At 47.0% G+C, this 27,011-nt stretch overlaps 1 protein-coding gene, 2 long non-coding RNA genes and 1 pseudogene across 18 annotated transcripts in view; 1 reads left to right on the top strand and 3 right to left on the bottom strand.

The window, feature by feature from the left end:
* The window catches only part of VPS33B (VPS33B late endosome and lysosome associated), a 38,343-nt gene extending 25,972 nt beyond the window's left edge, over positions 1 to 12,371 (bottom strand). For 4 of the 16 annotated variants that reach the window (XM_078326789.1, XM_078326793.1, XM_008998370.5 and 1 more), the window contains exon 1: positions 12,233 to 12,371. Coding sequence is in view for 4 of the 16 variants with exons in the window: in XM_078326787.1 (XP_078182913.1) it covers positions 4,178 to 4,273 (96 nt within the window). In the remaining 12 variants the exon portion in view is untranslated. Of the gene's footprint in view, positions 1 to 4,177; positions 4,836 to 9,743; positions 10,348 to 12,085 lie in introns of those variants that run through there. The other 12 variants (XM_078326792.1, XM_008998371.5, XM_054257245.2 and 9 more) reach the window with 9 other exon arrangements.
* On the top strand, positions 11,854 to 13,125 carry LOC144576594 (uncharacterized). Its single transcript, XR_013518706.1, has 2 exons — positions 11,854 to 12,361; positions 12,464 to 13,125. It is a non-coding gene; the product is annotated as an uncharacterized LOC144576594 (long non-coding RNA).
* A 1,837-nt stretch (positions 13,126 to 14,962) lies between these two features.
* On the bottom strand, positions 14,963 to 18,977 carry LOC144576595 (uncharacterized). The gene is made up of 4 exons (XR_013518707.1): positions 16,412 to 18,977; positions 16,204 to 16,306; positions 15,523 to 15,788; positions 14,963 to 15,264 (listed from the first exon to the last, which is right to left on the bottom strand). It is a non-coding gene; the product is annotated as an uncharacterized LOC144576595 (long non-coding RNA).
* A 3,585-nt stretch (positions 18,978 to 22,562) lies between these two features.
* LOC103787344 (p53 apoptosis effector related to PMP-22 pseudogene) lies at positions 22,563 to 23,444 on the bottom strand (annotated as a pseudogene).
* Between the last annotated feature and the right edge of the window lie 3,567 nt (positions 23,445 to 27,011).

The raw sequence follows: 27,011 nt of genomic DNA, 5'->3' as shown, positions 1-27,011 counted from the left end.
CTGTCTCAGCCTCCTGAGTAGCTGGGATTATAGGTGTGCACCACCACACCCAACTAATTTTTGTATTTTTAGTAGAGATAGGGTTTCACCACGTTGGCCAGGCTGGTCTTGAACTCCTCACCTTGTAATCCACCCACCTCAGCCTCCCAAAGTGTTGGGATTACAGATGTGGTCCACCATGCCTGGCCTGGTTTTTTTTGTTGTTTTTTGGTTTGTTTGTTTTTTTAAGATAGAGTCTCACTCTGTCGCACACTGGCGCAATCTCAGTTCACTGCAACCTCTGCCTCCCAGGGTCAAGCAATTCTCCTGCCTCAGCCTCCCAAGTAGCTGGGATTACAGGCACCCTCCACCACACCGGGTTAATTTTTGTGTTTTTAGTAGAGGCAAGGTTTTGCCATGTTGGCCATGGTAGTCTCGAACTCCTGACCTCCTCAGGTGATCCAACTACCTCAGCTTCCCAAAGTGTTGGGATTACAGGTATGAACCACATTTGGCCTTTAAAAATTTTTTATTCTTATAAGTAGATTTTAGCTGCTCTTATCACACACAGAAATGTAACTATGTGAGATAACAGTTATGTTACTTTGCTTCATTTTACTCTCTATATATATCCTATTATATCATGTTGTATACCTCAAATATACACAATAAAATTTATTTTAAAAAAAATTTTCTGGCCAAGCATGGTGGCTCATGCCTGTAATCCCAGCACTTTGGGAGGCCGAGGCGAGTGGATCATGAGGTCAAGAGATCGAGACCATCCTGGTCAACATGGTGAAACCCCGTCTCTACTAAAAATACAAAAAATTAGCTGGGCATGGTGGCACGTGCCTGTAATCCCAGCTACTCAGGAGGCTGAGGCAGGAGAATTGCCTGAACCCAGGAGGCGGAGGTTGTGGTAAGCCGAGATTGCGCCATTGCACTCCAGCCTAGGTAACAAGAGCAAAACTCCGTCTCAAAAAAAATAAAAAAATTTTCTATTTTTATTTATTTTTAAATTTCCCAAACCAAAAATGATCAACAGAGGGTAGGAAATCTTGATGTAGGTGAATGGCAAAAACAGAACAAAATAGTTGCTAGAATTGTGCAGGAAGGGCTCCAAATGCCAGTTTACGAGAGTGTGGCCTTGATCCTCTAATGTAATGGGAAAAACAAAGTTTTGTACAATGGAGCATTTCATTCAGCTGGAAATGTTAGATGAATCTGGCAACTGGACTGAAGAAAGGAGAAACTGGAGGCAGGGAGTCTGCTTAGGGACTGAATGAAACAGTCCCCGCAGCCCAAGCGTGTGGCAATGAAAGAGGGCCTGATGGCCGGGCGCAGTGGCTCACCCCTGTAATCCCAGCACTTTGGGAAGCTGAGGCAGGCAGATCATGAGGTCAGGAGATAGAGACCAACCTGGCCAAGATGGTGAAACCCCATGTCTACTAAAAATACAAAAATTAGCCAGGCATGGTGGCAGACGCCTATAATCCCAGCTACTCAGGAGACTGAGGCAGGAGAATCGCTTGAACCAGGGGGATGGAGGTTGCAGTGAGCCGAGATCGTGCCATTGCACTCCAGCCTGGGCAACAGAGCGTGACTCTGTCTCAAAAGAAAAAAAAAAAAAAAAGAAGTATCCATGGAACTCAGTAAGTATCAGGGTGAAGGAGAGGCAGTGATGATTCTGACATTTCAAGCCTGAATACTGTGCACATTAACAAAAATTAAGTAAGTCAGAAGTTAGTTAGGAGAGGACGTTATTGCCTGGAAATCTACTCTGGCCATGCTGAATCCCACAGTGAGCTCACGTTTCTCTCCTTGGTTGCCGCTACTCTCTTACTGATCTCACCTGAACTAGTGGCTTTAAATAGCACCTCTTTTTAATTCTTCAGACAGGTGTTACAAGCCACATGCTCGGGCTGCCTTACTCCCTAAGGGGACTCCCTACCTCCAGTTTCTCCTTTCTTCAGTCCAGTTGCCAGTTGTATAAAAGAAAACTAGCCTGGGCATGGTGGCTCACGCCTACATTTCCAGCACTTTGGGAGGCCAAGGCAGGCAGTTCACCTGAGGTCAGCAGTTTGAGACCAGCCTGGCCAAGACGGTGAAACACCATTGCTACTAAAAATACAAAAATTAGCCCGGTGTGATGGCAGGCACCTGTAATCTCAGCTACTAGGGAGGCTGAGGCAGGAAAATCCCCTGAACCCGGGGGGTGGAGGTTGCAGCGAGCTGAGATCGTGCCACTGCACTCCAGCCTGGGCAACAGAGTAAGACTCCGTCTCAAAAAAAAAAAAAAAAAAAAAAAAAGAACAAGAAAAAGAAAGAAATTCTGGAACTTCTGGTCTAAGATGCTGTGCATTTCTCATCTTCATCCATCTTCCTTCCTTCCAGCCCTCACAGTGGAGCTGCAGTTCTACGTTTCTTTCTTTTCTTTTCTTTTTTTTTTTTTGGATACAGTTTCTCTCTTGTTGCCAGGCTGAAGTGCTGTGGCACTATGTTGGCTCATGCAACCTCTGCCTACCGGGTTCAAGTGATATCTCCTGCCTCAGACTCCTGAGTAGCTGGGATTACAGGCATGTGCCACACACCCGGCTAATTTTTGTATTCTTTCGTAGAGACGGGTTTTCATCATGTCAGCCAGGCTGGTTTTGAACTCCTGACCTCAGGTGATCCACACCCCTCTCGGCCTCCTAAAGTGCTGGGATTATAGGCATGGGCCACTGTGCCCAGCCAGTTCTACATTTCTATCTACTGGATGTTACACGCTGTATTTGTTACTGGCATCTTAACATCCCCCATTCAAACCCAAACAAATCAGCTTCCCCCACGAAACCTGTTCCTTTTCCTAATTATTTTTTTCATTTCTATTCAATGTTCATACAACAAATATTTGTTAAGCACATGGTGTGTGCTTGACTCTAAGCTAGGTACTCACTGGGTAGTGCTAACAAAACAAACATGATGCCTGCTCTCAAGGACAATCTAATGAGAAATATGGACATTAAATGAATAACTAAATGATTACACAAGCAATCCATTAAAATCACAGTAGCAGTATTATTTTCCTAACAGCCCAGGTTAAAAATCTCACTCATTTTTCCTTCTCCTTCAACCTTTATAACCAATCAGTAAGTCTTTGAGTTTTCTTTCACCATAACTTAAAAATCCCTTATTTCCCTTGATTCCCACTGCTATCAATTTTGTGTGGGCCTTTATTGCTATGGTCTCCTAACTGGCCTCTTTCCCCATTTACTCCATCCCACACATCACTATTAGAATCATCATCTAGTATTGTCTCATGCCACAAATGGAAAAAAAAAAAATCTTCAGTGGCTACTGTGTAACTTTTTTTTTTTTTTTTTTTGAGACGGAGTTTCGTTCAGGCTGGAGTGCAATGGCGCCATCTCGGCTCACCGCAACCTCCGCCTCCTGGGTTCAGGCAATTCTCCAGCCTCAGCCTCCTGAGTAGCTGGGATTACAGGCACGCGCCACCATGCCCAGCTAATTTTTTGTATTTTTAGTAGAGACGGGGTTTCACCATGTTCACCAGGATGGTCTCGATCTCTTGACCTCGGGATCCACCCGCCTCGGCCTCCCATACTGCTGGGATTACAAGCGTGAGCCACCGCGCCCGGCTCTACTGTCTAACTTCTGAAGGCTGTCTTCCCCGGTCATGGCTTGTCTTTCCATGGTTTATCAACTTTGCTCCTACCAATCTATCTGCCTGAAGCAGGCTTATTCTCCAAAGAAAATATGCTTATTATTCACACTCACCTCCTTGAAGCTCCTAGATCATCACCCTAGCTAGAAATGATCACTTATTCTGAGCCCTTCGGGTACACTAGCCCTATCACTCATTTACCACCTGTGTCTGATAATTTGTGCTTCATACAGGTCCTACTGGAGTGGGAAGACCCCTAATGGAAAAGATGTCTTAACCATCTTTCCATCCCTAGGGATGCCTGGCATTAAGGGTGTCTCCCTTGCCTGTATGGGGAGTGATTTCCATTAACTTTCTTGTCACGTTCCAAACAGCTTACTAACTACTCCCTGGATTCATTCTGGACCTGCGGGGGAAGCTCCAAGGACAATACTAGGGGCCAAGAACAAGATCAGAGGGGCACAGCAAGGAAGAAATATGCATCCAATGAGTGCTAAAGTGTAGATGCGGTAAAGGTGCCAGGTGAGCACTGACCTGCTCCAGCAGATAGATGAGCTGGTCTCGAGCCAGCCTCTTGAGCATGGAGAAATCAGGCAGCTCAGGGGCGTCTAGCCGATGGGGAAAAGCCATGGCAGCAGCGGTCACCTGCGCCGCGGGGTAGAAGGACGCCCTCCTCTCTGAGAAGGCCGGCCGCAGCCCGGGGTAAGCGCAAGAGGTCTATCCTTGAGGCCCCAGAGGGGCCCTCGCTCCTCAGCAGCACTCCAGGAATGAATGGCCACCTCCAGGCAAGAGAGCTACTACATCGGAGCAGCCTCGCCTCAGACCTGCAGCCTCCGTGTCCCGACCCTCCCTCCCTGATTCACTCTGCCCGTCAGCAGGATTCCGGTCTACACCCGCAGAGACTCCGCAGCGTGCGGGGAGAACCCCGCCTCCTGCCAGAAAGAGAAGCCACTTCCTAGATCTCCCGGAAGTCCCTTTCGCTCCCAGCGCGGCGCGTACCAGGAAGGAGACGGCGTCCTGAAAGGGACATTTAAAAAATGGAGGCAAGCGTCCATTCATTAGGTGGCGGCACCTGGGATCCCAGCACTCATGAGGCGGAGGTAGAGAATCGCTTGAGTCCGGGAGGTGAAGGTTGCAATGAACTGCGATCGTACTACTGCACCCCAGCCAGGGAAACAAAGCTAGACCTTGCCTAAACAAACAAACAAACAAACAAAAAAACAAAAAAACATAATGGATGCAACAGGCTAACAATACCTAACTCTGATCAATCATACCATCATATCATTTCCTGGTGTGATGCATAGGAAATACAGAGCATCACCTATTGCCAAAAATTGAGCCTGATCAAGCCTCAAGATCTAACTACCAGTTTATAGGCTACATAGAGATTAGTAGAAATATGTTAAGATGTAGAGGTGAAATCAACCATATCCAAAATGTAAGAAATTAAATGGAACAAATGATCTGTCTTCTTCAAAAAAATGGCAAAGGGGGAAACATGGGAGGGAAAAACACTTCAGAATAAAAGGGATTTAAGGGATATATCAACAAAATGTAATGTTTCAATGTGTGGATCTTTTTTGGATGACAATTCAAAGATAACTGATTTAAGGAATTACAAAACTTCTCAGGTATTCTATTTCTTTTCTTTTTCTTTTCCTGTTGGAGTCTCGCCCTTTTGCCCAGGCTGAAGTGCAGTGGCGCGATCTCGACTCACTGCAAGCTCCGCCTCCCAGTTCAAGTGATTCTCCTGCCTCAGCCTACACTACAGGTGTGTGCCCACACGCCCAGCTGTTTTTTGTATTTTTAGTAAAGACGGAGTTTCACTGTGTTGGCCAGGCTGATCTCTAACTCCTGACCTTAAGTGATCCGCCTGCCTCGGCCTCCCAAAGTGCTGGACATACTGGCGTCAACCACAGTGCCCAGCCAGGTATTGCATTTCTATGTTATTATTTTTTGTATTTCTGTGTTATACAGGCTTGTACTTCTGTTAAAAACAAGTTCTTATCTCTTTGAGATACATAGTGAAGTGTTTGTGTTTTTTTTTTGAGACCAAGTCTCACACTGTTGCCTGGGCTGGAGTGCAATGGTGCAATTTCAGCTCACTGCAGCCTCCGCCTCCCAGATTCAAGCGATTCTCCTGCCTCAGCCTCCCGATTAGCTAGGAGTAGAGGCCTTGGCCACCACGCCTGGCTACTTTTTTTGTATTTTTAGTAGAAACGGGGTTTCACTATGTTGGCCAGGCTAGTCTCAAATTCTTAAATTAACTTCATGATCCGCCAGCCTCGGCCTCTCAAAGTGTTGGGATTACAGGCGTGAACCACAGCACCTGAACACATACTGAAGTTTTTACAGATGAAATAATTTGGCCAGGAGTAATGGTTCATGTCTATAATTCCCACCACTTTGGGAGGTCCAGGCAGGGGCATTGCTTGAGACCAGGAGTTTGAGATCAGACTGGTCAGCTATAACACCTGAAAAAATAGCCAGTCCTGGTGGTGGGCACCTTTAATCTCAGTACTTGAGAGGCTGAGGCAGGAGGATCACTTGAGCCCAGGAGTTTGAGGCTTCAGTGAGCTATGATCATGCCAGGGCACTCCAGAATGCGCAACAGAGTGAGACACCGTTTTTCTTTTTTTTTTTAAAAAAAAATGTCTGGCTTTATCTATCACCCAGGTTGGAGTGCAGTGGCATGACCTGTCTCTTAAAAAATAAAATAATATGGCCAGGTGCAGTGGCTCACACCTGTAATCCCAGCACTTTGGGAGACCGAGGCAGGTGGATCACCTACGGTCAAGAGTTGGAGACCATCCTGGCCGACATAGTGAAACCCCCTCTCTACTAAAAAATACAAAAATTAGGCCGGGTGTGGTAGCTCACGCCTGTAATCTCAGCCCTTTGGGAGGCTGAGGCGGGCGGATCATGAAGTCAGGAGATTGAAATCATCCTGGCTAACATGGTGAAACTTTGTCTCTACTAAAAATACAAAAAATTAGCCAGGTGTGGTGGCATGCGCCTGTAGTCCCAGTTACTCAGGAGGCTGAGGCAGGAGAATCGCTTGAACCTGGGAGGCAGAGGTTGCAGTGATCTGAGAGTACGCCACTGTACTCCAGACTGGAAGACAGAGTGAGACTCCATCTCAAAAAAAAATTAGCTAGATGTGGTGGCATGAACCTGTAGTTCCAGCTACTCAGGAGGCTGAGACAGAACTGCTTGAACCCGGGATGCAGAGGTTGCAGTGAGCCAAGATTGCACCACCACACTGCAGCCTGGTGACAGAGCGAAACTCCATCTCAAATAATAATAATAATAATAATAATGCCAGGCGTGGTGGCTCAAGCCTGTAATCCCAGCACTTTGGGAGGCCGAGGTGGGTGGATCACAAGGTCAAGAGATCAAGAACATCCTGGTCAACATGATGAAACCCCATCTCTACTAAAAATACAAATAATAGCCGGGCGCAGTGGCTCATGCCTATAATCCCAGCACTTTGGGAGGCTGAGGTGGGTGGATCACGAGGTCAAAAGATTGAGACCCTCCTGGTCAACAAGGTGAAACCCCGTCTCTACTAAAAATACAAAAATTAGCTGGGCATAGTGGTGCGTGCCTGTAGTCCCAGCTACTCGGGAGGCTGAGGCAGGAGAATTGCTTGAACCCAGAAGGCGGAGGTTGCGGTGAGCCGAGATCGTGCCATTGCACTCCATCCAGTCTGGGTAACAACAGCGAAACTCCATCTCAAAAAAAAACAAAAAAACAAAACAAAAAATAAGCTGGGCATGGTGGCGTGTGCCTGTAATCTCAGCTACTCAGGAGGCTGAGGCAGGAGAATTGCCTGAACCCAGGAGGTGTAGGTTGTGGTGAGCTGAGATCGTGCCATTGCACTCCAGCCTGGGTAACAAGAGCGAAACTCTGTCTCAAAAAATAAATAAATAAATAATAATAATAAATAGTAAAATATGTTTTGGCTTTGCTTTAAAATAACCCAGGGGGAAGAACACAGGGAGAAAAGATTGGGCCAGGCATAGCAGCTCACGCCTGTAATCCCAGCATTTTGGGAGGCCGAGGCAGGTGGATCGCTTGAGCCCAGAAGTTCAAGACCAGCCTAGGCAATGTAGTAAGACATCTCATGTCTATAAAAAATTTTTAAGGGGGTCCAAAGTGGCTCCTGCCGGAGGTCGTGGCGCTTGCGAAGGCGAGGTCATGAGTTCAAGGCTAACCTGAGCAAGCTCATAAGCTCAAACTGATGGGCAAAAAAAAATTTTTTTAAAGGATTGGCCATTTGTTAATTGTTAAAGCTGATGGGTAGATGGGGGTTTATTGCATTTTAGTATTCTTTCTACTTCTTTATTTAGAGATGGAGTGTTGCTCTGTTGCCCAGGCTGGAGTGCAATGGCATAGTCATAGCTCACAGCAGCCTTGAGCTCCTGGGCTCAAGTGATCCTCCTGCCTCGGCCCCCCAGGTAGCTGGAATACAGGCACATGCCACCTTGCCGAGCTTCTCTCTACTTTTCCATGTTTGAAAAGCTATATAATACAAGGTTAAACAAAAAACAAAAAACACATTGTGCTCACATTGGACTTTGAGAGCTCATGTAGTATTTTATGCTGTGCTTTTCCATCCACTACCTGCTTAGATTGAATCTCGGCTGCAATGAGATGGAGGTTGCTGTAAAGTGGTGGGATTTATTCCCACAACCCCTTAAAGAAGATGAGTGAAGCATTACAGTTTTTTTTTTCCAGAGTCTCACTCTGTTGCCCAGGCTGAAGGGCAGTGGTGCAGTCTCGGCTCACTGCAACCTCCGCCCCCAGAGTCAAGCAATTCTCCCACCTCAGCATCCCAAGTAGCTAGGATTACAGGCATGTGCCACCATGCCCGGCTAATTTTTGTATTTTTAGTCTAGATGGGGTTTCTCCATGTTGGCCAGGCTGGTCTTGAACTCCTGATCTCAGGTGATCTGCCTGCCTCGGCTTCCTAAACTGCTGGGATTACAGGTCTGAGCCGTTGTGCCTGGCCGCATTATACTCTCTAGGGCACAGAGACTTCCAAGTCTCTCTGAAATTGTGCCCCAGAGTTAAATAAACTAGTAACTAACAGAAACTCTTGAGTTTGCAGGATGGCAGATTAAAAAAAAAATAAAAGAAAGAAAGAAATAGCACTTTAGGAGGCCGAGGCAGGAATACTTGAGCCTAGGAGTTTGAGACCAGCCTGGGCAATATAGTGAGGCCCCATCTCTAAACAAACAACAACCAAAAAAAAAAAAAAATGCTATACAAAAAAAAAAAAAAGGAAACAAGGCAGGACACGGTGGTTCAGGCCTGTAATCCCAACACTTTGGGAGGCCAAGTAGGAGGCAGGAAGATCGCTTGAGTCTAGGAATTTGACACCACCCTGGGTAATTCAGTGAGACTTCTCTACAAAAAATTATTAAAAAATATTTAGCCGGGCATGGTGGCACGTGCTGTAGTCCCAGCTACTAGGGAGGCTGAAATGGGAGGATTGCCTGAGCCCAGGAGGTGGAGATAGCTGTGAGCCAAGATTGCACCCTGCGCTCCAGCCTAGGCAACAGAGTGAGACCCTGTCCCCAACCCAAATGAAAATATAAATAAATACAAGAAACAACTTGTGGAAACTCTGAAACTCCTTCCACTAAGATCAGCAAAAATTGTTTAGAACCAATATGGCCAACTATATTCTGTGCAGAATGAACTTGTCGGTGTCATTCACAGCCCGAATTTTCACTGTGTTTCATACTACTTCACATGAATTTGCACATGGGATCCATGAAAAGATAACTGTGCATGGCTGAGGACTTTCCAGCCAGTCCCTTTCTTTCCACCAATCACCTACTAATCTCAGAATCCTCTAACCTTTTCTGAGAAAAGGATTGCCTTGGCTGGGCAAGGCGGTTCACACCTGTAATCCCAGCACTTTGGGAGACTGAGGCCAGGGGATCACTTGAAACCAGGAGTTCTAGGCTGCAAGGAGCCAAAATCATACCACTGCACTCCAGCTTGGGAGGCAGTGAGACCATCTCTAAGATAAAATAAGAATGAAGTTATTGCCTTAAAGCCAGCACAGGGACAGATTTGAGCTTACCTGCTGCCTCTTTGGGAGACGACTTGTAACAAAAAGCTTTTCTTGGGCCAGGCGCAGCAGCTCATGGCTGCAATCGCAACACTCCGGGAGGCCGAGGTGGGCAGCTCATGAGGTCAAGAGATTGAGACCATCCTGACCAACATGGTGAAACACCCTTTCTATTAAAAATATGAAAATTAGCTGGGCATGGTGGCATGCACCTGTAGTCCCAGCCACTTGGGAGGCTGAGGCAGGAGAATCATTTGAGCCTGGGAGGCAGAGGTTGCAGTGAGCCGAGATCATGCCACTGCACTCCAACCTGGCAACAGAGCAAGGTTGTCTAAAAATATTAATAATAATAGATAAAAAGCTTTTCTTTTATCAAAAACCCAGTGTATTGGCTTCTAGCCAATTGGACAGCCATACCCTTTTGCTTGGTAACATCTTCTGCTGTAGTTTGCCAGCCTCTTCAGCCTGGCCCCACGGTCACCATGCAATGCCCACACCACCCACAGCCACATTCTCTCCAGCTCAGGCAGAGCCTTGTCATCTGTTGCCTCTTTCCCCAGGCACTGCTCCAGTGTGCAGTCCTGCTACATCCAGCGTGTGTGATGTTCTTCGCTGTGACATGAACATGATTGCCTGGGAACAGGGGCCTGTGGAGTCCTATGACCTCAGCCCAGTGGAACACAGAGTTGGAATTTTCTCCCATCCTACATTCCAGCCTTGCAGCCTGGAGTCACAAAGAAATATGTTTTTTCCTGTAAAAAGTTTCCCTGGGCAACATAGTGAGACCCTTTTAGAGAAAGGGGTCTCACTACAAATTTTTTGTAGAGCAAAAAATTTAAAAATCAGCCAGGTGTGGTGGCATGCACTTGTGGTCCCAGCTACTCAGGAGGCTGAGGTGGGAGGATCACTTGAGCCCAGGAGTTCAAGGCTGCAGTGAGCTATGATTGCACCACTGCACTCCAGCCTAGTGTCAGAGTGAGCCCCTGTCTCTCTCTCTCTCTAAAACAAACAAACAAAAACAATAATAATAATAATAATAAAACAACATGAGCTCCTCCTACAGAGAATTCTGCATTTCAGGGGAGGAAGGACCAGATTGGAGTGAAGATAGAAGTTTTACTCTTTCACCGGGTGCAGTGGTTCACACCTGTAATTCCAGCACTTTGGGAGGCCTAAGTGGGCAGATCATCTGGGGTTGGGTGTTCGAGACCAGCCTGACCAACATGGAGAAACCCCGTTTCTACTAAAAGTCCAGTTAGTCGGGTGTGGTAGTGCATGCCTGTAATTCCAGCTACGGGGGAGGCTGAGGGAGGAGAATCACTTGAACCTGGGAGGCGGAGGTTGCCATTGCACTCCAGCCTGAGCAACAAGAGCAAAACTCGGTCTCAAAAAAAAGTTTTACTCTTTCATATCTTTCGTTCCACCACAAAGCACCTATGTACTACTGGAACACACACACACACAAACACACGCGCGTGCACGCACTTTTGGAAGAAAAAGTTATGTATTTACAGACATTATTATTGGTCATTTATAAGGTATTGAGCTTTTAAGGATCAAAAAACCATAGGAACACATCCATCGCTCTAGTTTAAAACTTTAGCAAGACCGGGCATGGTAGCTCACGCCTATAATCCCAGCACTTTGGGAAGCTGAGGCAGGTGAATCACGAGGTCAAGAGATCGAGACCATCCTGGTCAAAAAGGTGAAACCCAGTCTCCACTAAAAATACAAAAATTAACTGGCCATGGTGGTGTGCGGCTGTAGTCCCAGCTACTCGGGAGGCTGAGGCAGGAGAATTGCTTGAACCCAGAAGGCGGAGGTTGCAGTGAGCCGAGATCGTGCCATTGCACTCCAGCCTGGGTAACAAGAGCGAAACTCCGTTTCAAAAAAAAAAAAAAAAAAACTTTAACAAACAACAATAAAGTAAGAAGAAAGTAAAAAATTGTGATAAGAGTTTTGAGTATAATTTTATTTCTACATTCATGATCAAACACAGCTGCAGAGCCACTTGCGGGAGCAGCGCCACAGACAAGGGAAGACTTCCGAGCCCTGGTCACAGCATCCCGGTTTCCCAGCCCGCCCCCTTCCTCATGCACAGATGACGCCAAAGGCCCCCAGCGCTGAGGGGCTGTGACTAATTGTGAGAAGCTGCAGCGCGTTCACCGGGTTTATTAATAGGAACGTGACCGCACGCGCGGGGCCGACCCCCTTTTCCTCGGCGCTGAGGCCCGAACCCGGGTGCTGTGGTTAGAGGGTCACAACGGTCAGCTGAAACCCGGGACCACCGTCGAGAAGCCAGAAAGCCGATGGAGAGTGACTTAACCCAACAACGGGAGAGAGACCGCGCCTACCTCTCCCGCACCCCAGCAAGACTCGGGGGCTCCCAAAGGCCAGGGCTGGAACCCCGCCGAGAAAACGTCCGGGTGGCGGGCGAGCCCCCTCCACGCCGCTCAGTAGCGCGCCGCGGTCACCGCCGTCTCCCTCCCGGGATCACTCACCGCCCCAGGACCCAGCCAGGGATGGAGCAGGAAGTGAGGCCTCTACCGCCGAGCCGCACCCGGCCCGCCACCCCGAGGCGGTCCCTCCCGGAACTCGACCAGGTTCGTGACAGCGCTGTGGGGACACAGGTGAGACTCTGGCTTCCACAGTCGGCAGCCGGAACATACCGCCCCTGTCCTCTTGCTATTGGCTGTACAGTTTTCATAACTAGAATCCTTCTCTGTCCTTAGGCTGACAGAGCTGTCAGGTACCGCCGAGCCTTCTGGGAAACGTAGTCCCGAGCAAGACGACCTAAAGGACTCGCAGCCGTGGATGCACAGTTCCAAGCGCTGACAAGTGCTAAACCCAATTCCCGAGCTTCCGCTCCCGGGAACCGCCTGTTAGGAGTGGAGGGATCCAAATGCTGTTCCCCCAGAGTGGCATCTGCAGTTGTGAATCCCCTGGTCTTCCCCGCCCCCCGCAAAGCAACCTGGTGCCCACCCCGACGTCTCCCGCCCTCTGGTACCTCGCTCCTCCGCAGCGCGGAGCAGCTCAGCCCTCCGGCCTTTGCGGCCTCTCTTCTGCCCAGCCTTCCACCCCATCTCGGCGGTCGAAGGCTGCGGGGTGTTTGCATGGCGAGGTCCCAGGCCAACTGCAACTGGACATAAGAACGGCCCAGCAGAAGCCCTGAGTAGAAAACAGTGTCGCATCCTTCCCTTGGCATCAAACTTTCAGGACGTCCCCTTCTGTCTGGTTGGAGGCGGGCAAGGGCGCCAACTATTCTGGGAAATGTGCTATGGGCTTCAAACTGGGAGCTGCTGGATCTCCTGTGAGAGCCAGAGGTCACTTTGGCGGAAGTGGGGTGGGTGGGCTAGCTAAAAAATAGTAAAGCCTTTCCTTAAAGTGAAGAAAATGAGCCTGTCTACTCGGTTGATTCAGTGCAATTTAGAAAAAGAACATTTGTGATGGACTATAAAATGCTTAGAATTACCAGCCCTAGAGCTAATGTCAAAGATCCCTTTGATGCCAATTCCACCATTCCTTCAACACACATAGGGTGCATTTTCCAATGGATATTTACTGGGAACGGTCTATACTCAAGATCGTTCTGGGAACTGTGGTTACTCAGGAATCATACATAACCACTGCCTTCATGAAGCTCACAGCCCAAAAGGGGAGATAAACCACAAAAGGTATCAAAATCCCAAGTAATATTTTGTCTTTTTTTTCTGAAGAGCTGGGAGCACAAAAACCAAATGTTTTTTTAAACCAATACATTTTGGGGTAATTTGTTCCAGAATAGTCCTGTTCCAGTATAGCCAGTGGGATCTTAGTTATTTGGCTATGTAACTGTAGTCATCTGCAAGATAACCACCCAGCATTTTGGGAAACTGTCCACTATGAACAAATGTCTGGTTAGCAGAGGTAGTTAGATGTAGTTAGATTTAGATGAAAATGCAGGCACCACAATGCCCAGCCTCAGCTGCCACTCTGAGTAAGAAGATGGGAGCCCCCTGAGGGAAAAATTGCTTTGGTGAGAGTTGGTTTGCGGCCTCCTCCAAGCTAACCAACTCCATCAGCCTCTGGCTCTTGAGTAACAATCATCATCATCCAGAAATGTAAGGAGTCAGCCCTGGCCAAGGTGGCAAAGGGTCTCTTTGTCTCCCCTCATTAGTCAGGGGTCTTGTCTTGCCACTCTAGTGATAAAGAGGTGACTGGGAAGGGGTGGTAGGGACATGGTGGGCTCTGGCCCCACTTCTCCAGGGTTTGCTGATGGTGGTCTGCTTTTATTTTTATTTTTTGAGACGGAGTCTCTCTCTGATGCCCAGGCTGGAGTCAGTGGCTCCATCTCTGCTCACTGCAATCTCCGCCTCCTGGGTTCAAGCGATTTCCCCTACCTCAGCCAAACCAATAGCTGGGAATACAGGCATGTACCACCACACCTGGCTATTTTTTTTTTTTTTTTTTTGTATTTTTAGTAAAGATGGGATTTTCACCATATTGGCCATGTTGGTCTCGAACTCCTGACCTCATGATCCACTCCCCTCAGCTTCCCAAAGTGCTGGGATTACAGGCATGAGCCACAGTGCCCCGCCCCCCTTTTTTTCCCATGGATCTGCATCTTACATTTTTCTTTTTGTTTTTGCTTTTGAGACTTTTGCTACTGTTGCAGGCTGGAATACAGTGCCATGATCTCTGTTCACTTTAACCTCTGCCTCCTGGGTTCAAGTGATCCTTCTGTGTCAGCCTCCCCAGTAGCAGGGATTACAGGCAGGCACCACTATGCCCAGCTAATTTTTGTTTTTTTAGTAGCGATGGGGCTTTACCATGTTGGCCAGGCTGGTCTGGAACTCTTGACTTCAAGTGATCCCCTGACCTGGGCCTCCCAAAGTGCTGAGATTACAGGTGTGAATCACCTCACACAGCCTTATTTTTATTTTTATCCCACAACTTTTTTCCATAACTTTTTTTTCCTTTTGAGATGGAGTCTTGCTCTGTCGCCCAGGCTGGAGTGCAGTGGTGCAATCTCGGCTCACTTCAACCTCCACCTTCCAGATTCAAGCAATTCTCCTGCCTCAGCCTCCCAAGTAGGTGGGCATATACCACCATCCTCGTTACTGTGTGTGTGTGTGTATTTTTAGTGACCATGTTGGCTAAGCTGGTCTCAAACTCCTGACTTCAAGCGATTCTACTGCCCCAGCCTCCCAAAATGCTGGGGATTACAGGTGTAAACCACCACACCCAGCTTAAGGAGCCTTTTTTTTTTTTTAATTATTTTCTTTTGCCCTTCTCCTGATTGCATTTTTCTCACTTCTTTGCTCAGGCTGGACTGCAGTGGTACAATCTCAGCTCACTGCAACCGCTGCCTCCCAGGTTCAAGCAATTCTTCTGCTTCAGTTTCCCGAGTAGCTGGGATTACAGGCACGTGCCAGCATGCCCCGCCTTAAGGAGCCTCTTATACCACTGTCTCTTTCTCGGTGATTAGGGGGCTCCATGCCTCTACCTAGGATGATGATGTCCAGACCTGGGAGAAGCCCAGGGTTATCCACCTCTAAAAGTCAAGGCAGGAAACAAGAAACAGTCACAGCACTGCCCTGGAGGGTGCTGGGGTTCCCTGTCCCCCAGGATACAGCTGCTTCTGGCCTGGCACCTCCCCTCCACGGAGGCTAGTGCCTGCTTCCCAGCCCTTCTTTGTGGGGGCGGGGGTTACCGGCTCCTTCAGCTCAGCCAACTGCTCCTGGAGCTCGGGGTTCTGGGAGAGCACGCGGCTGGTCGTAGTGCGGTGGTTGTGAACGGTTTCCCTGCATACCTCTCCCTGCTCCTCCCAGAGCTCGGCCTTCTGCTTCAGCCCCGGCAGCCTCTCCTCCGGCCCACGCAGCCTCTCCTCCGGCTCCACCGGCCTCTCCTCCGGCTCCGGCTCACGCAGACTCTCCTTCTTCTGCTCACGCAGCCTCTGGTCCAACTCCCGGTTCAGGCGACTCCAGCCCTTTCCGGCTTGCACCTGAGCTTAGAGCGGTCCTGACAGACTCTCCAGCTCCTTCTGCAGGTGCTCGGCCTCCACCTCCAAGGGCCCTGCTGGGAGATCCAGGGGCGGGGGTTCAGCTGAGAAAGGGAGCGGACAATAAGGGCCTCTGGATTCTCAAAAAAGCCCTCTGCTTGGTCCACAGCCCTCTGCCAGTCCTGCTCCCAGGTCACCCCAGCCGCAGCTTCCCTATCTGGCTCTTCAGTTTGGCCAAGCTCCTCTCTAGCTCCTGTATTTTACGCACATCATGCTTCTTATCCTTCAATTTTGTGTGAACCTGCTCAAAGCAGAGGGAGAAAGGGCCCCGGAGAGGGGCTGATGGCTGGACAGGCTATCATCTCCCTCTCCGCCCCCACCTCCACAAAGCCCAGACCCATGATCACCTCTGACTGTGCTCCTCCCATTTCACAGGTGCTCTGAACGATCAAGTGACCTCTCTAAGGTGGGGGCTGAAGACTCAGGTCTCACCTGCTCTGACATCTCCCACGTCCTCTGCCACGACAGGGGCCTCTCTTTAGATGTTCTGCATACTCATCCTCTCTATCTGGACTCAGTTAACTGATTCCATCACCTGCAAGAATGCACAGAGGTTGGGAAGGGCTGTCACTGGTCCTCACCTGCTCCTGGCCACCTGGGGTCATCTTCCTTTCACAGGGCTCCCTCTGCAAAGCCTCACCTGAGTGACGTGGGCCTGGTCCTTGATGGCCTGCTGTAACTGCTGGTTAGCATCGGAAGCTTCACACCGGCTCAAGGACTGGATGGTGAAGAGTGAGAAGTTCGGATCTGGGAAGCCCGTGCCATTCCACACAGGGCCCCTTAAAAGGGCTAGGCCTGGGCTTAGTTTACAGCTCAGTTAATAAAGTTCAAGGCATTTCCATGAAAATCTTTTAAAAATTAAAAAAAAAAAAAAAAGATCAAGGCATTTCCAAACCCATGGTTTCATTTGTTTTTAAAAGAACTCAGGGTGGATGGGACAGGGAAAGAGATCAAATTTATAGCTGGCTAACAGAGGCCCAGAGAAGAGCAGAGAATATGGCTATTAATACCGTTATGACTACCACTGTTTGAATCTTTATTTTATTTTTATTTATTCTTTATAGAGACAGAGTTTCTTCATGTTGGTCAGGCCAGTCTCTAACTCCCGACCTCAGGTGATCCTCCAGCCTTGAGCTCCCAGAGTGCTGGGATTACAGATGTGAGCCACCACACCCGGCCATTTGAATCTTTGAGTGCTTCATCAGTCGCCATGCTAATGTTATATCAGGGTTCAGGGGTGCCTTCAGTTCCCCTGAGAGGACGTTTCTCCTGGTTCTTGGTCTATTGCCCTCTCAAGAATGAGAGAGGAGGCCATGGCGCAGTGCACTCATAAAAGTAAATGCCAGAATCAAAAGTGTTTGTAGAAAGTGGTTTATTTAAAGCAGAGAGAGAAAAAGGAGAAGGAGAGAGAAAAGCTAACTCTCACACTGAGTGAGAAGGGTTCCCAGAGAGGGAAAACCAGAGAAGGAAATCTCCTCTCATACTGAGTGAGAGAATCCAGAAAGATGGAATCCAGGAGAGGAAAGCAGCTTCCACACTGAGTGGTAGGGAATTGAGGGAGAGAGATGGAGTTTAGGAGGGGAAAAGCAGCTTCCACACTGGGTGGAAGGGGACTCCAGAGGGGAAATTCAGGAGAGAGAAAGATGGCTTCCATGAAGGGAGTGTTCACAGAAGGGGACCCAAACATGGAGTCTGAAGGGATGTGGAAGAAGAGGACTTTTAACCTGGGAGGAACCCCCACTTTTTCTAAGACCCTGGCCTATGAAAGGAGTTCCTTAGAACTTCCGCTGGGGTGATTGACTCTTAGTTTCTTCCCATGCCCTCAAAATTTAAACATAAACCATTAAATCTCCCAGATGGAGAGAGATGGGTGGGGGCATGGAGTTGGGAAGTTCTTGCCCTAGAAACTACACCCCCTTGTGGACTGGGAAAGAGAACACCTTCCCTCACTAACAACCCCATTTAATCATTAATCCTCACAACACCATAGGAGACAGTTGCCCTTACCACCTCTATTGTGTAGATGAAAAACATGGGGTAGAGGTTAAGTGCTTGCCCAAGATCTCTCAGAGCGCGGCCTCCCAATATGCTGGGATTACAGGAGTGAGCCACCGCACCCAGCACAGATCCTTTATGTCATGAATAGCAGAATGAGTATGAGAGATAATTAGGCAAATGAGCTTCTACAGAGAGCTGTATGCATGAAGTATTGCATAAAGAACCTCGCTAAGCTGGAATCTGCATTTTGTCTGCCAACTATTAAGAAGTCATGGTGAGTTCTTTAGCAGAGTAGTGAAAAAATGATACTTTCAATAAATTAATTTCTCAAAAGTAACACACATATGAAAGTCAATATTAAAAGTATAATCTTGGCCAGGCACAGTGGCTCACGCCTATAATCCCAGCACTTTGGGAGGCCGAGGCGGGTGGATCACGAGGTCAAGAGATCGAGACCATCCTGGTCAACGAGGTGAAACCCCGTCTCTCCTAAAAATACAAAAATTAGCTGGGCATGGTGGTGCGCGACTGTAGTCCCAGCTACTCGGGGGGCTGAGACAGGAGAATTGCTTGAACCCAGGAGGCGGAGGTTGCCGTGAGCCGAGATCGTGCCATTGCACTCCATTCTGGGTAACGAGGGAAACTCCGTCTCAAAAAAAAAAAAAGTATAATCTTGTTTTCATTTAAATATACGTTTTGGAGGCTGGACAAGGTGGCTCAGGCCTATAATACCAGCACTTTGGGAGGCCAAGGTGTCAGGATCACTTGAGGTCAGGAGTTTGAGACCCACCTGGGCAACAGAGTGAGACCCTGTTTCTTCAAAAAAATTTTAAAAATTAGCTGGGCGTGGTGGCACATGGCTGTATGACATGATGTGTGGCTACAATGACTTTCCTAAAAAAAGATCTGGCCAGGCATAGTGGCTCGTGCCTGTAATCCCAGCACTTTGGGAGGCCTAGGCAGTTGGATCACTGACGTCAGGAGTTTGAGACCAGCATGAAAAACATAGTGAAACCTCGTCTCTACTAAAAATACAAAAATTAGCTGGGTATGGTGCACGCACCTGTAGTCCCAGCTACTCAGGGGGCTGAGGCTGGAAAATTGCTTGAACCTCGGAGGCAGAGGTTGCAGTGAGCCAAGATGGCGCCATTGCACTCCAGTGTGGGTGAGAGTGAGACTCTGTCTCAAAAAAAAAAAAAAAAACAACTATGTGATTTCAACTATACTCATTTTACCCTTTTTAATAATGTATGATAATTAAATATGTACTATCGTTTAGTGTACCCTTAAAAACTACTGTCTTTGAGATTTCGCCCAAATCTGTCCCTATCTGCCAGAACTTCTAAATACAGATCTGATAATGTTGTTTCCCTCTTTTATTAATGACCAATGCCAGCAGTTATTCAGAAATAAGTGGCAGTAATTGTACTAAGTATTTTACCCGCATTCTCTCACTGAAACCCCATAACAATCCTGTGATTATCGCTCCTATTTTACAGATGAAGAAATTGAGGCTGGGTGAACTCAGTCCCATGGCAAACAAATGCAGGGCCTGAATTCACACTGGGGAGTCTGTCTCCAAAGCCCGAGCTTAACCTTGAAGCCATCTGCTTCCTTCCTGGGTACCAGGTATGGAATAAATTTCTAACTCCTTGGGAAGACATTCAAGGCCTTTCCCAGTCTGGTCGCCACTGTTTTTGGAAACTCTCCTCTGTGCTTCCTCCCACCACGGTGCACTCCACACCACTCATTTCCCAGCACACACAGCATCCCTCAACTCTTCACCACCTTTGTCCATGCCCCTCCCTCACGTCGTCTCTTGTTCTGCCATGCCCTGCCAAACTTTTTTTTTTCTTTTGAGACAGGGTCTGACGCTGTCACTTGGGCTGGAGTGCAGTGGCACAGTCATGGCTCATTGTAGCCTCAACTCCCTGGCCTCAGTGATCTTCTCACCTCAGCCTCCCAAGCAGCTGGGTGTGGTGGTGGGCACCTGTAATCCCAGCTACTCAGGAGGCTGAGGCGAGAGAATCACTTGTACCCAAGAGGCGGAGGTTGCACTGAGCTGCAATAGTGCCACTGCACTCCAGCCCGGGCAACAGAGAGAGACTGTCTCAACAACAACAATAAAAAGAAATGTATCTATTCTTTGACCCACCAATTCTAATTCTGGGAATTCTAAGGAAATGATAAAATTGTATGTCAATAAACAAGACAAAAAAATGGCTAAAAGATGTTTATCACAACAATGGTGAAAATTTAGAAATGACCTAAATCTCCCACAACAAAGCAGTAATTATACAGCTCAGTGCAGGCTCGAACTTCCTGCCTCAACCTCCCAAGTAGCTGGGACTTCAGGCAATCACTATTTTTATAGGTAAGAAAATGGTCAGATACACGGTTCAATCCAATGTTTGATGTCATCAACAGAGTAATATTGTATTCCATAAAACAAAATACTAGGTGGTTATTTTAAGTGCTGTAAAGATATTTAGTGTTGTCAAAATATGTTCACAATACATGTAAGAAGGAATGTAGAGCTGAGTGTACAGTATAATCTCAATATTTTATTACTATTTTTTCAGACAGAGTCTCTGTCACCCGGGCAGGAATGCAGTGTCACAGTCTCGGCTCACTGTAACTTCCACCTCTCAGGTTCAAGCGATTCTCCTGCCTCAGCTTCCCAGGTACCTGGGATTACAGGCCTGTGCAAACACATCTGTGGTTCTTTTTTTTTTTTCCAAGTTTAGAATATCTGCTTTATTGGGAAAACTTCATAATGAAAACTTCAGTTGCCTTTCTCCACAACTTACAAAATAATAATTTGATATTAAAATGAATTAGTTTTCATTACTTATGTAGATATGGTAAAAAATAGTAATAACCCCTCTGATGCATCATATATATGCTATTCAGGGAAACTCAAATCCCAGAATTGTCCTGTGGCATGTTTTACATCAGACATTTTAAATCTGTTTACCAAAAAACAGGATTTTAACTTTATGTAGGCTTCTGCTCACAGTTGCAATCAGAAGCCTGTCTATATGATTAGAGCCCAAATAAACCTTAGAAAAGCAAGCCATTTGGCCAGGCATGCTAGCTCACGCCTGTAATTCTAACACTGGGAGGCCGAGGCAGACAGATCATCTGAGGTCAGGAGTTCCAGACCAGCCTGACCAACCTGGAGAAATCCCATCTCTACTACAGATACAAATTAGCTGGGTGTGGTGGCACATGCCTGTAATTCCAGTTACTCAGCAGGCTAAGGCAAGAGAATGGCTTGAACCTGGGAGGTGGAGGTTGTGGTGAGCCGAGATTGCACAATTGCAGTCCAGCCTGGGCAACAAGAGCAAAAATCCGTCTCAAAAAAAAGAAAAAGAAAAGCAAGCCAATTATTCTACTTAGGCTATTTTAGTGGCACTTTGTGACAAGAATGGCACTCCTAATCCTTTACTACCCAATGTACCAGATCTATCAGTCATGATAAATTCGACTGATAGAGCTAATCTATCAGTTCATCTTTAAATCCGGTCTACTTTATCACTTTATTTATTTATTTTTCTTTTTTTTTTTTTTTGTTTCTTCCCCTCCCCCAATCCAGTCTACTTTACATGTTTATATGTTCTGAACAAAACACTACAGATTTGTTAATATAGCATTTATTAATATAGCACTAATATATAATTTTCCCACCCCCCCAACCCTATAAAGAACTTTAAAAGGAGAAATTTTCATCTCTTTCACACTCAAGAAAGCCTTACTAACTATGGAAACAGCTTTGGACCACAAAACAATACTTTTTTTTTTTAATTTCAAAAGGGCACACATCACCACACCCAGCTAATTTTTTGTATTTTTAGTTGAGATGGGGTTTCACCATGTTGGCTAGGCTGGTCTCGAACTCCTGACCTTGTGATCCGCCTGCCTCAGCCTCCCAAAGTGCTGGGATTACAGGCGTGAGCTACCACACCCGGCCAAAACAATACTTTCTTCCATGACATAATGAGTCAACATGAAGCTTAGCAAAAATGAATCATTCAGGATATTAATGAGAAATTCTCACAGAGGATATGCATTTAGGAAACTATTTTGCTTCCTTAAATAGTGTGAAGGCTTGGGGGAAAAAAAGCTTTTTTTCCTGCATTTCTCTTAGAATGTTTGGTTATTAAAATTTTTTTTAATTTTTTTTTTTTTTGAGATGGAGTCTTGCTCTGTCGCCCAGGCTGGAGTACAGTGGTGATCTTGGGGCTCACTGCAACCTTGGTCTCCCAAAATGCTGGGATTACAGGCATGAGCCACTGTGCCTGACCCTTTATTTATTGAGACAGAATCTCCCTCTGTTGCCTAAGCTGGAGTGCAATGGCATGATCTTGGCTCACTGCAACCTCTGCCTCCCAGGTTCAAGCTATTCTCCTGCCTCAGCCTCCCGAGTAATTGGGATTACAGGTGGGTGCCACCACACCCAGCTAATGTTTGTATTTTTAGTAGAGATGGGGTTTCACCATGTTGGCCAGGCTGGTCTTCAACTCCTGACCTCAGGTGATCCATCTGCTTCGGCCTCCCAGAGTGCTGGGATTACAGATGTGAGCCACTGTGCCCAGCTGGGCACTGACAATTTTTGCCATTATCTTCTCCTTAGATATATTTGATAATATTGGGCCAGGCGCAGTGGCTCACACCTGTAACAGACCCAGTCCGTTCTATTTGGAAATAAGAACTTGATCATATTATTAACCTCCTCATTTTTACCTTATAAAGTGTTAAGTTTCATGTTCCCATTGTCTTATATATAGATGTAGTATATTTTAGATAGATATAAGGAAATATTGACATAGTATAGTCAAAAGACACAACTGCACAAAACATAATCAAAGATGAACATGAAACTATACACTACTTTAAAAATATTTTCTCCCAAATTATCTTGGCATTTTTTAACTAGTTTGAGAATATGAACACTGCCAAAAAAAATTGGTTCCAAGTGGCCAAGTTTCTTCTTCTGGAGTCCACCTCAGCAGCGGTGGATTTTCTCCCACACTCATTCCCATGTGAGGCAGATGTGTGGAGTACCTGGGCTTGGCACTGCCCAAGAGGTCATCTTCCTAGTTGGGGAGGCAGAAGCAGAAGAAAGTACAGCAGGTCGGGAGCATCATGGCTGCCCACCCAAAGCCTTAGGCCCAGTTGTAAATGGAAGTGACAGGTTGGCATGAAGGTTGAAGGTCTGGGTAAATTACCAGGGAGATGATCTAGAACACAGCAGCCAATGCAAGGAGAGCTCCAATCACTCTTAGGAAGACAAGCATCTGGGGTCCACAGAGGGCAGAGAAGGAGAGGATGAAACAGATCCCCAGGATGACAAAGCCACAGAAGAGCATGGCAGCTGCTCCCCATGCATCCTCCATGAGGCTCTAGCGGCCGCCCTGGTGGAAGCATCTCCACCACAGCGAGGACAGCTGGATGTGGTTGCTCGCTTGACTGCAGCCAGGCGAAGCTGCCAGAGCAAAGATGTCAAAGGTGATGGCGCTGAGGAGGAACTAGGGCAGGACCCAGCGGCAGTATTCACTTGCTGGCCAGGCTGCAGCAGATTCTGTCGACGGGCAGAGCTGGGCAGAGGAGCGCGTGGGCCCAGGTGGCGGTGGAGAGTCACTAATTCTTGTATTTTCAGTAGAGTCAGGATTTTACCATGTTGGCCAGGCTGGTCTCCAACTCCTGACCTCAGGTGATCCGTCTACCTTGGCCTCCCAAAGTGCTAGGTTCACAGGCGTGAGCCACCGCGCCTGGCCCAATACTATTCTTTTGCACTTGTTTTAAAGTTGTATATATGTGGCCAGGCACGGTGGCTCACGCTTGTAATCCCAGCACTTTGGGAGACTGAGGCATGCAGATGACAAGGTTAAGATATCAAGACCATCCTGACCAATATGGTCAAACCCCCTTCTCTACTAAAAATACTAAAAAATTAGCCAGGTTTGGCTACTCCAGGAGAATCGCTTGAACCCAGGAGGTGGAGGTTGCAGTGAGCCAAGATGGAGCTACTGCACTCCAACCTAGCAACAGCAAAACTCTGTCTCAAAATAAATGTTGTATATATGTTTAGAAAAACTCTTCAGTGGTGGGATTAGGGATGACTTTTGATTTCCTTTTGATTGTCTTTTTAATAAGCATATATTACTTTGTGTGACAGGTGAAGTAACGCTGAAAGAGGGATAACCATGGTATTCAAGAAAAACCACTGGAGGTGTTTGAGACAGTCTCACTGTTACTCAGGGTGGAGTGCAGTGGAGCTTTCTCGGCTCACTGCAACCTCCGCCTCCGGGGTTCAAACCATTCTCCTGCCTCAGCCTTCTCAGCAGCTGGGATTAGTTGCCTGCCACCATACCCAGATTATTTTTGTATTTTTAGTAGAGGTGGGGTTTTGTCATATTGGGCAGACTGGTGTCAAGCTCCTGACCTGAAGTGATCCACCTGCCTTGGTGAGCCACCATGCCTGGCTGCTACTCTCCTTTGAGACATATATTTTGAGAGGACCCAAGTCTGAGTGGTCTCTAGTATGTTAGTGTCTTAGAGCTCCAGACCTCTGTAACATTGTTGCCTGAGTCACCTTGACTGGCTGAAGGTGTTTAAGTGACAGACAAAAATACCTTCTTTTCCACAGACTTGGGTTGGACTCTCACCTCGGCCACTTAACTTCTGAGTATTGGCGTAGCTGGAGAAGGGCAAATATTAATACATATACCAAAAAGTTACAATGATGCCGGTGTGGTGGCTCACGCCTGTAATTTCAGCATTTTGGGAAGCACAGGTGGGCAGATCACCTGAGCACAGGTCAGACCAGTCTGGCCAACATAGTGAAACCCTGACTCTACTAAAAAGAAAAAATTAGCTGGGTGTCACGGTGTGTGCCTATAGTCCCAGCTACTCAGGAGACTGAGGCAGGAGAATTGCTTGAACTCAGGAGGCAGAGATTGCAGTGAGCCAAGATTGTGCCATTGTATTCCAGCCTGGATGACAGAGCGAGACTCCATCTCAAAAAGAAACAGTTGTAAGAACAGCTTTTAGGTTTCTATAGCCCATTGGGAAAAGGGTATTGCATGATTAGGTGATTTGCAAGAGTTAGAAATGCAAATTTAAATAATCAAACAAACCATAAAAATTTTGTAAGCTTTTACTACGAACTACATGATAGTGACAGAGAACAGTTGTATTACTACATCTGGATTGTAGAATTTTGCTTGGCATGTGATAGGGCTTTGTCATTCATACTGAGAACAGATGCTCAAGTTATCATTTTTTTTTTTTTTTTAAAGATGGGGTTTCACCATGATGGCCAGGCTGGTTTTGAACTCCTAACCTCAGGTGATCCACCCACCTCAGCCTCCCAAAGTGCTAGGATTACAGGTGTGAGCCACTGCACCTGGCCAGTTATCAATAATTAAAAGCAACAGTAATCAGTATTTTAATGGCTGTAAATGGACACTTGAAATAGCAGTAAAATTCCAGAGTGGCAATGACTGAGTTAGAATGTAGGTGTTTTCTTTTTTTTTTTTTTGAGACAGAGTTTCACTGTTGTTACCCGGACTGGAGTGCAATGGCAGGATCTCGGCTCACCGCAACCTCCACCTTCTGGGTTCAAGCAATTCTCCTGCCTCAGCCACCCGAGTAGCTGGGACTACAGGCACGCACAAAAATGCCCAGCTAATTTTTGTATTTTTAGTAGAGACGGGGTTTCACCTTGTTGACCAGGATGGTCTCGATCGCTTGACCTCATGATCCACCCGCCTTGGCCTCTCAAGGTGCTGGGATCATAGGCGTGAGCCACCGTGCCCAGCCCTAATTTTTTTTTTTTAAAGATGGGGTTTCACCATGTTGGTCAGGCTGGTCTTGAACTTCCGACCTCAGGTGATCTGCCTGCCTTGGCCTCCAAAGTGCTTGGATTACAAGCGTGAGCCACCACGCCCAGCCTGGAATGTAGGTGTTTTCATTAATGTCCTACATATATTTAAATTTTAAGTAGCCATTAACTGTGAAAGCAGGGCACGGTTCTCCAAGGTTCACAGGTTAACCATCCCACCAGAGAACACCAAGAAAGACTGCTACATTTTACTTTGTTTTGCTTATAAGGAAAACCAATTGACTAAGTTGTCACAGAATTTCTGGTTACAATAGATGTATTTCTTTTTTTTTTTTTGAGATGGAGTTTTGCTCTTGTTACCTAGGCTGGAGTGCAATGGCTCTATCTTGGCTCACCGCAACCTCTGCCTCCTGGGTTCAGGCAATTCTGCCTCAGCCTCCTGAGTAGCTGGGATTACAGGGACGCACCACCATGTCCAGCTAATTTTTTGTATTTTTAGTAGAGATGGGGTTTCACAATGTTGACCAGGATGGTCTCGATCTCTTGATCTCGTGATCCACCCGCCTTGGCCTCCCAAAGTGCTGGGATTACAGGTTTGAACCACCGCGCCCAGCCACAATAGATGTATTTCTAAAACAATCAGTAAATTAACAGAAATTATGGCAGACGGTGCCCTATTCCTGGAATTCCAGAAGCCCTGGATTAATGAAGAGACCCAAGTTAAGTCCAAGCACTACCACTTATTACCAGCCATCTTAGAGTCTGCTTCCTTATTTGTAAAAGGGACCCTTATTAATCTGTGATTGCATACCTCATGGCACCATTGTAGAAATTTGGTTAAGTAACGGTAAAATGAGACATAATTTAAGACTGACTGATTTTATTTAGAAATGGGTGTCTCACTCTGCCACCCAGGTTGGAGTGCAGTGGTGCAATCATAGCTCACTGCAGCCTCAACCTCCCAGGTTCAAGCGATCTTCCCACCTCAGCCTCCCAAGTAACTGGGACTGTAGGCACATTCCTCCATGGCCAGCTCTTAATAAAAACTTTAAAATGTGGCTGGAGATTATGATGAGGGCCCTAAAGCCTTTGCCTGCTTTGTATTTTCTGCCAACCCCTGATTTCCCAATCTCTGCCAGAACCCCAGCAACTAAGAGAAAGGTGTCCAGGTTTCGGCTATTGGAATCCATCACTAAGCAGGATGCTCTGGACCAAGCCCTTTGCTGGGAAATTCCTCTGGTTCCATCTCTCTCCCAGTGTATAGACCAGGGATCCTTCCATTCTGCCTTTGTCCTTCCCTCATTCTTCAAGGTTCACAGGTAAACTATCTCACCCCAGAGAGCACCAAGAAAGCAGACTGTTACATTTTACTTTACTTCGCTCATAAGGAAAA

This window comes from Callithrix jacchus, chromosome 6, assembly GCF_049354715.1.
Source record: "Callithrix jacchus isolate 240 chromosome 6, calJac240_pri, whole genome shotgun sequence".
Classification (NCBI taxonomy): domain Eukaryota; kingdom Metazoa; phylum Chordata; class Mammalia; order Primates; family Cebidae; genus Callithrix; species Callithrix jacchus.
Note: the sequence above shows the minus strand (reverse complement) of the source record. Positions and strands in the feature narration are given on the sequence as shown.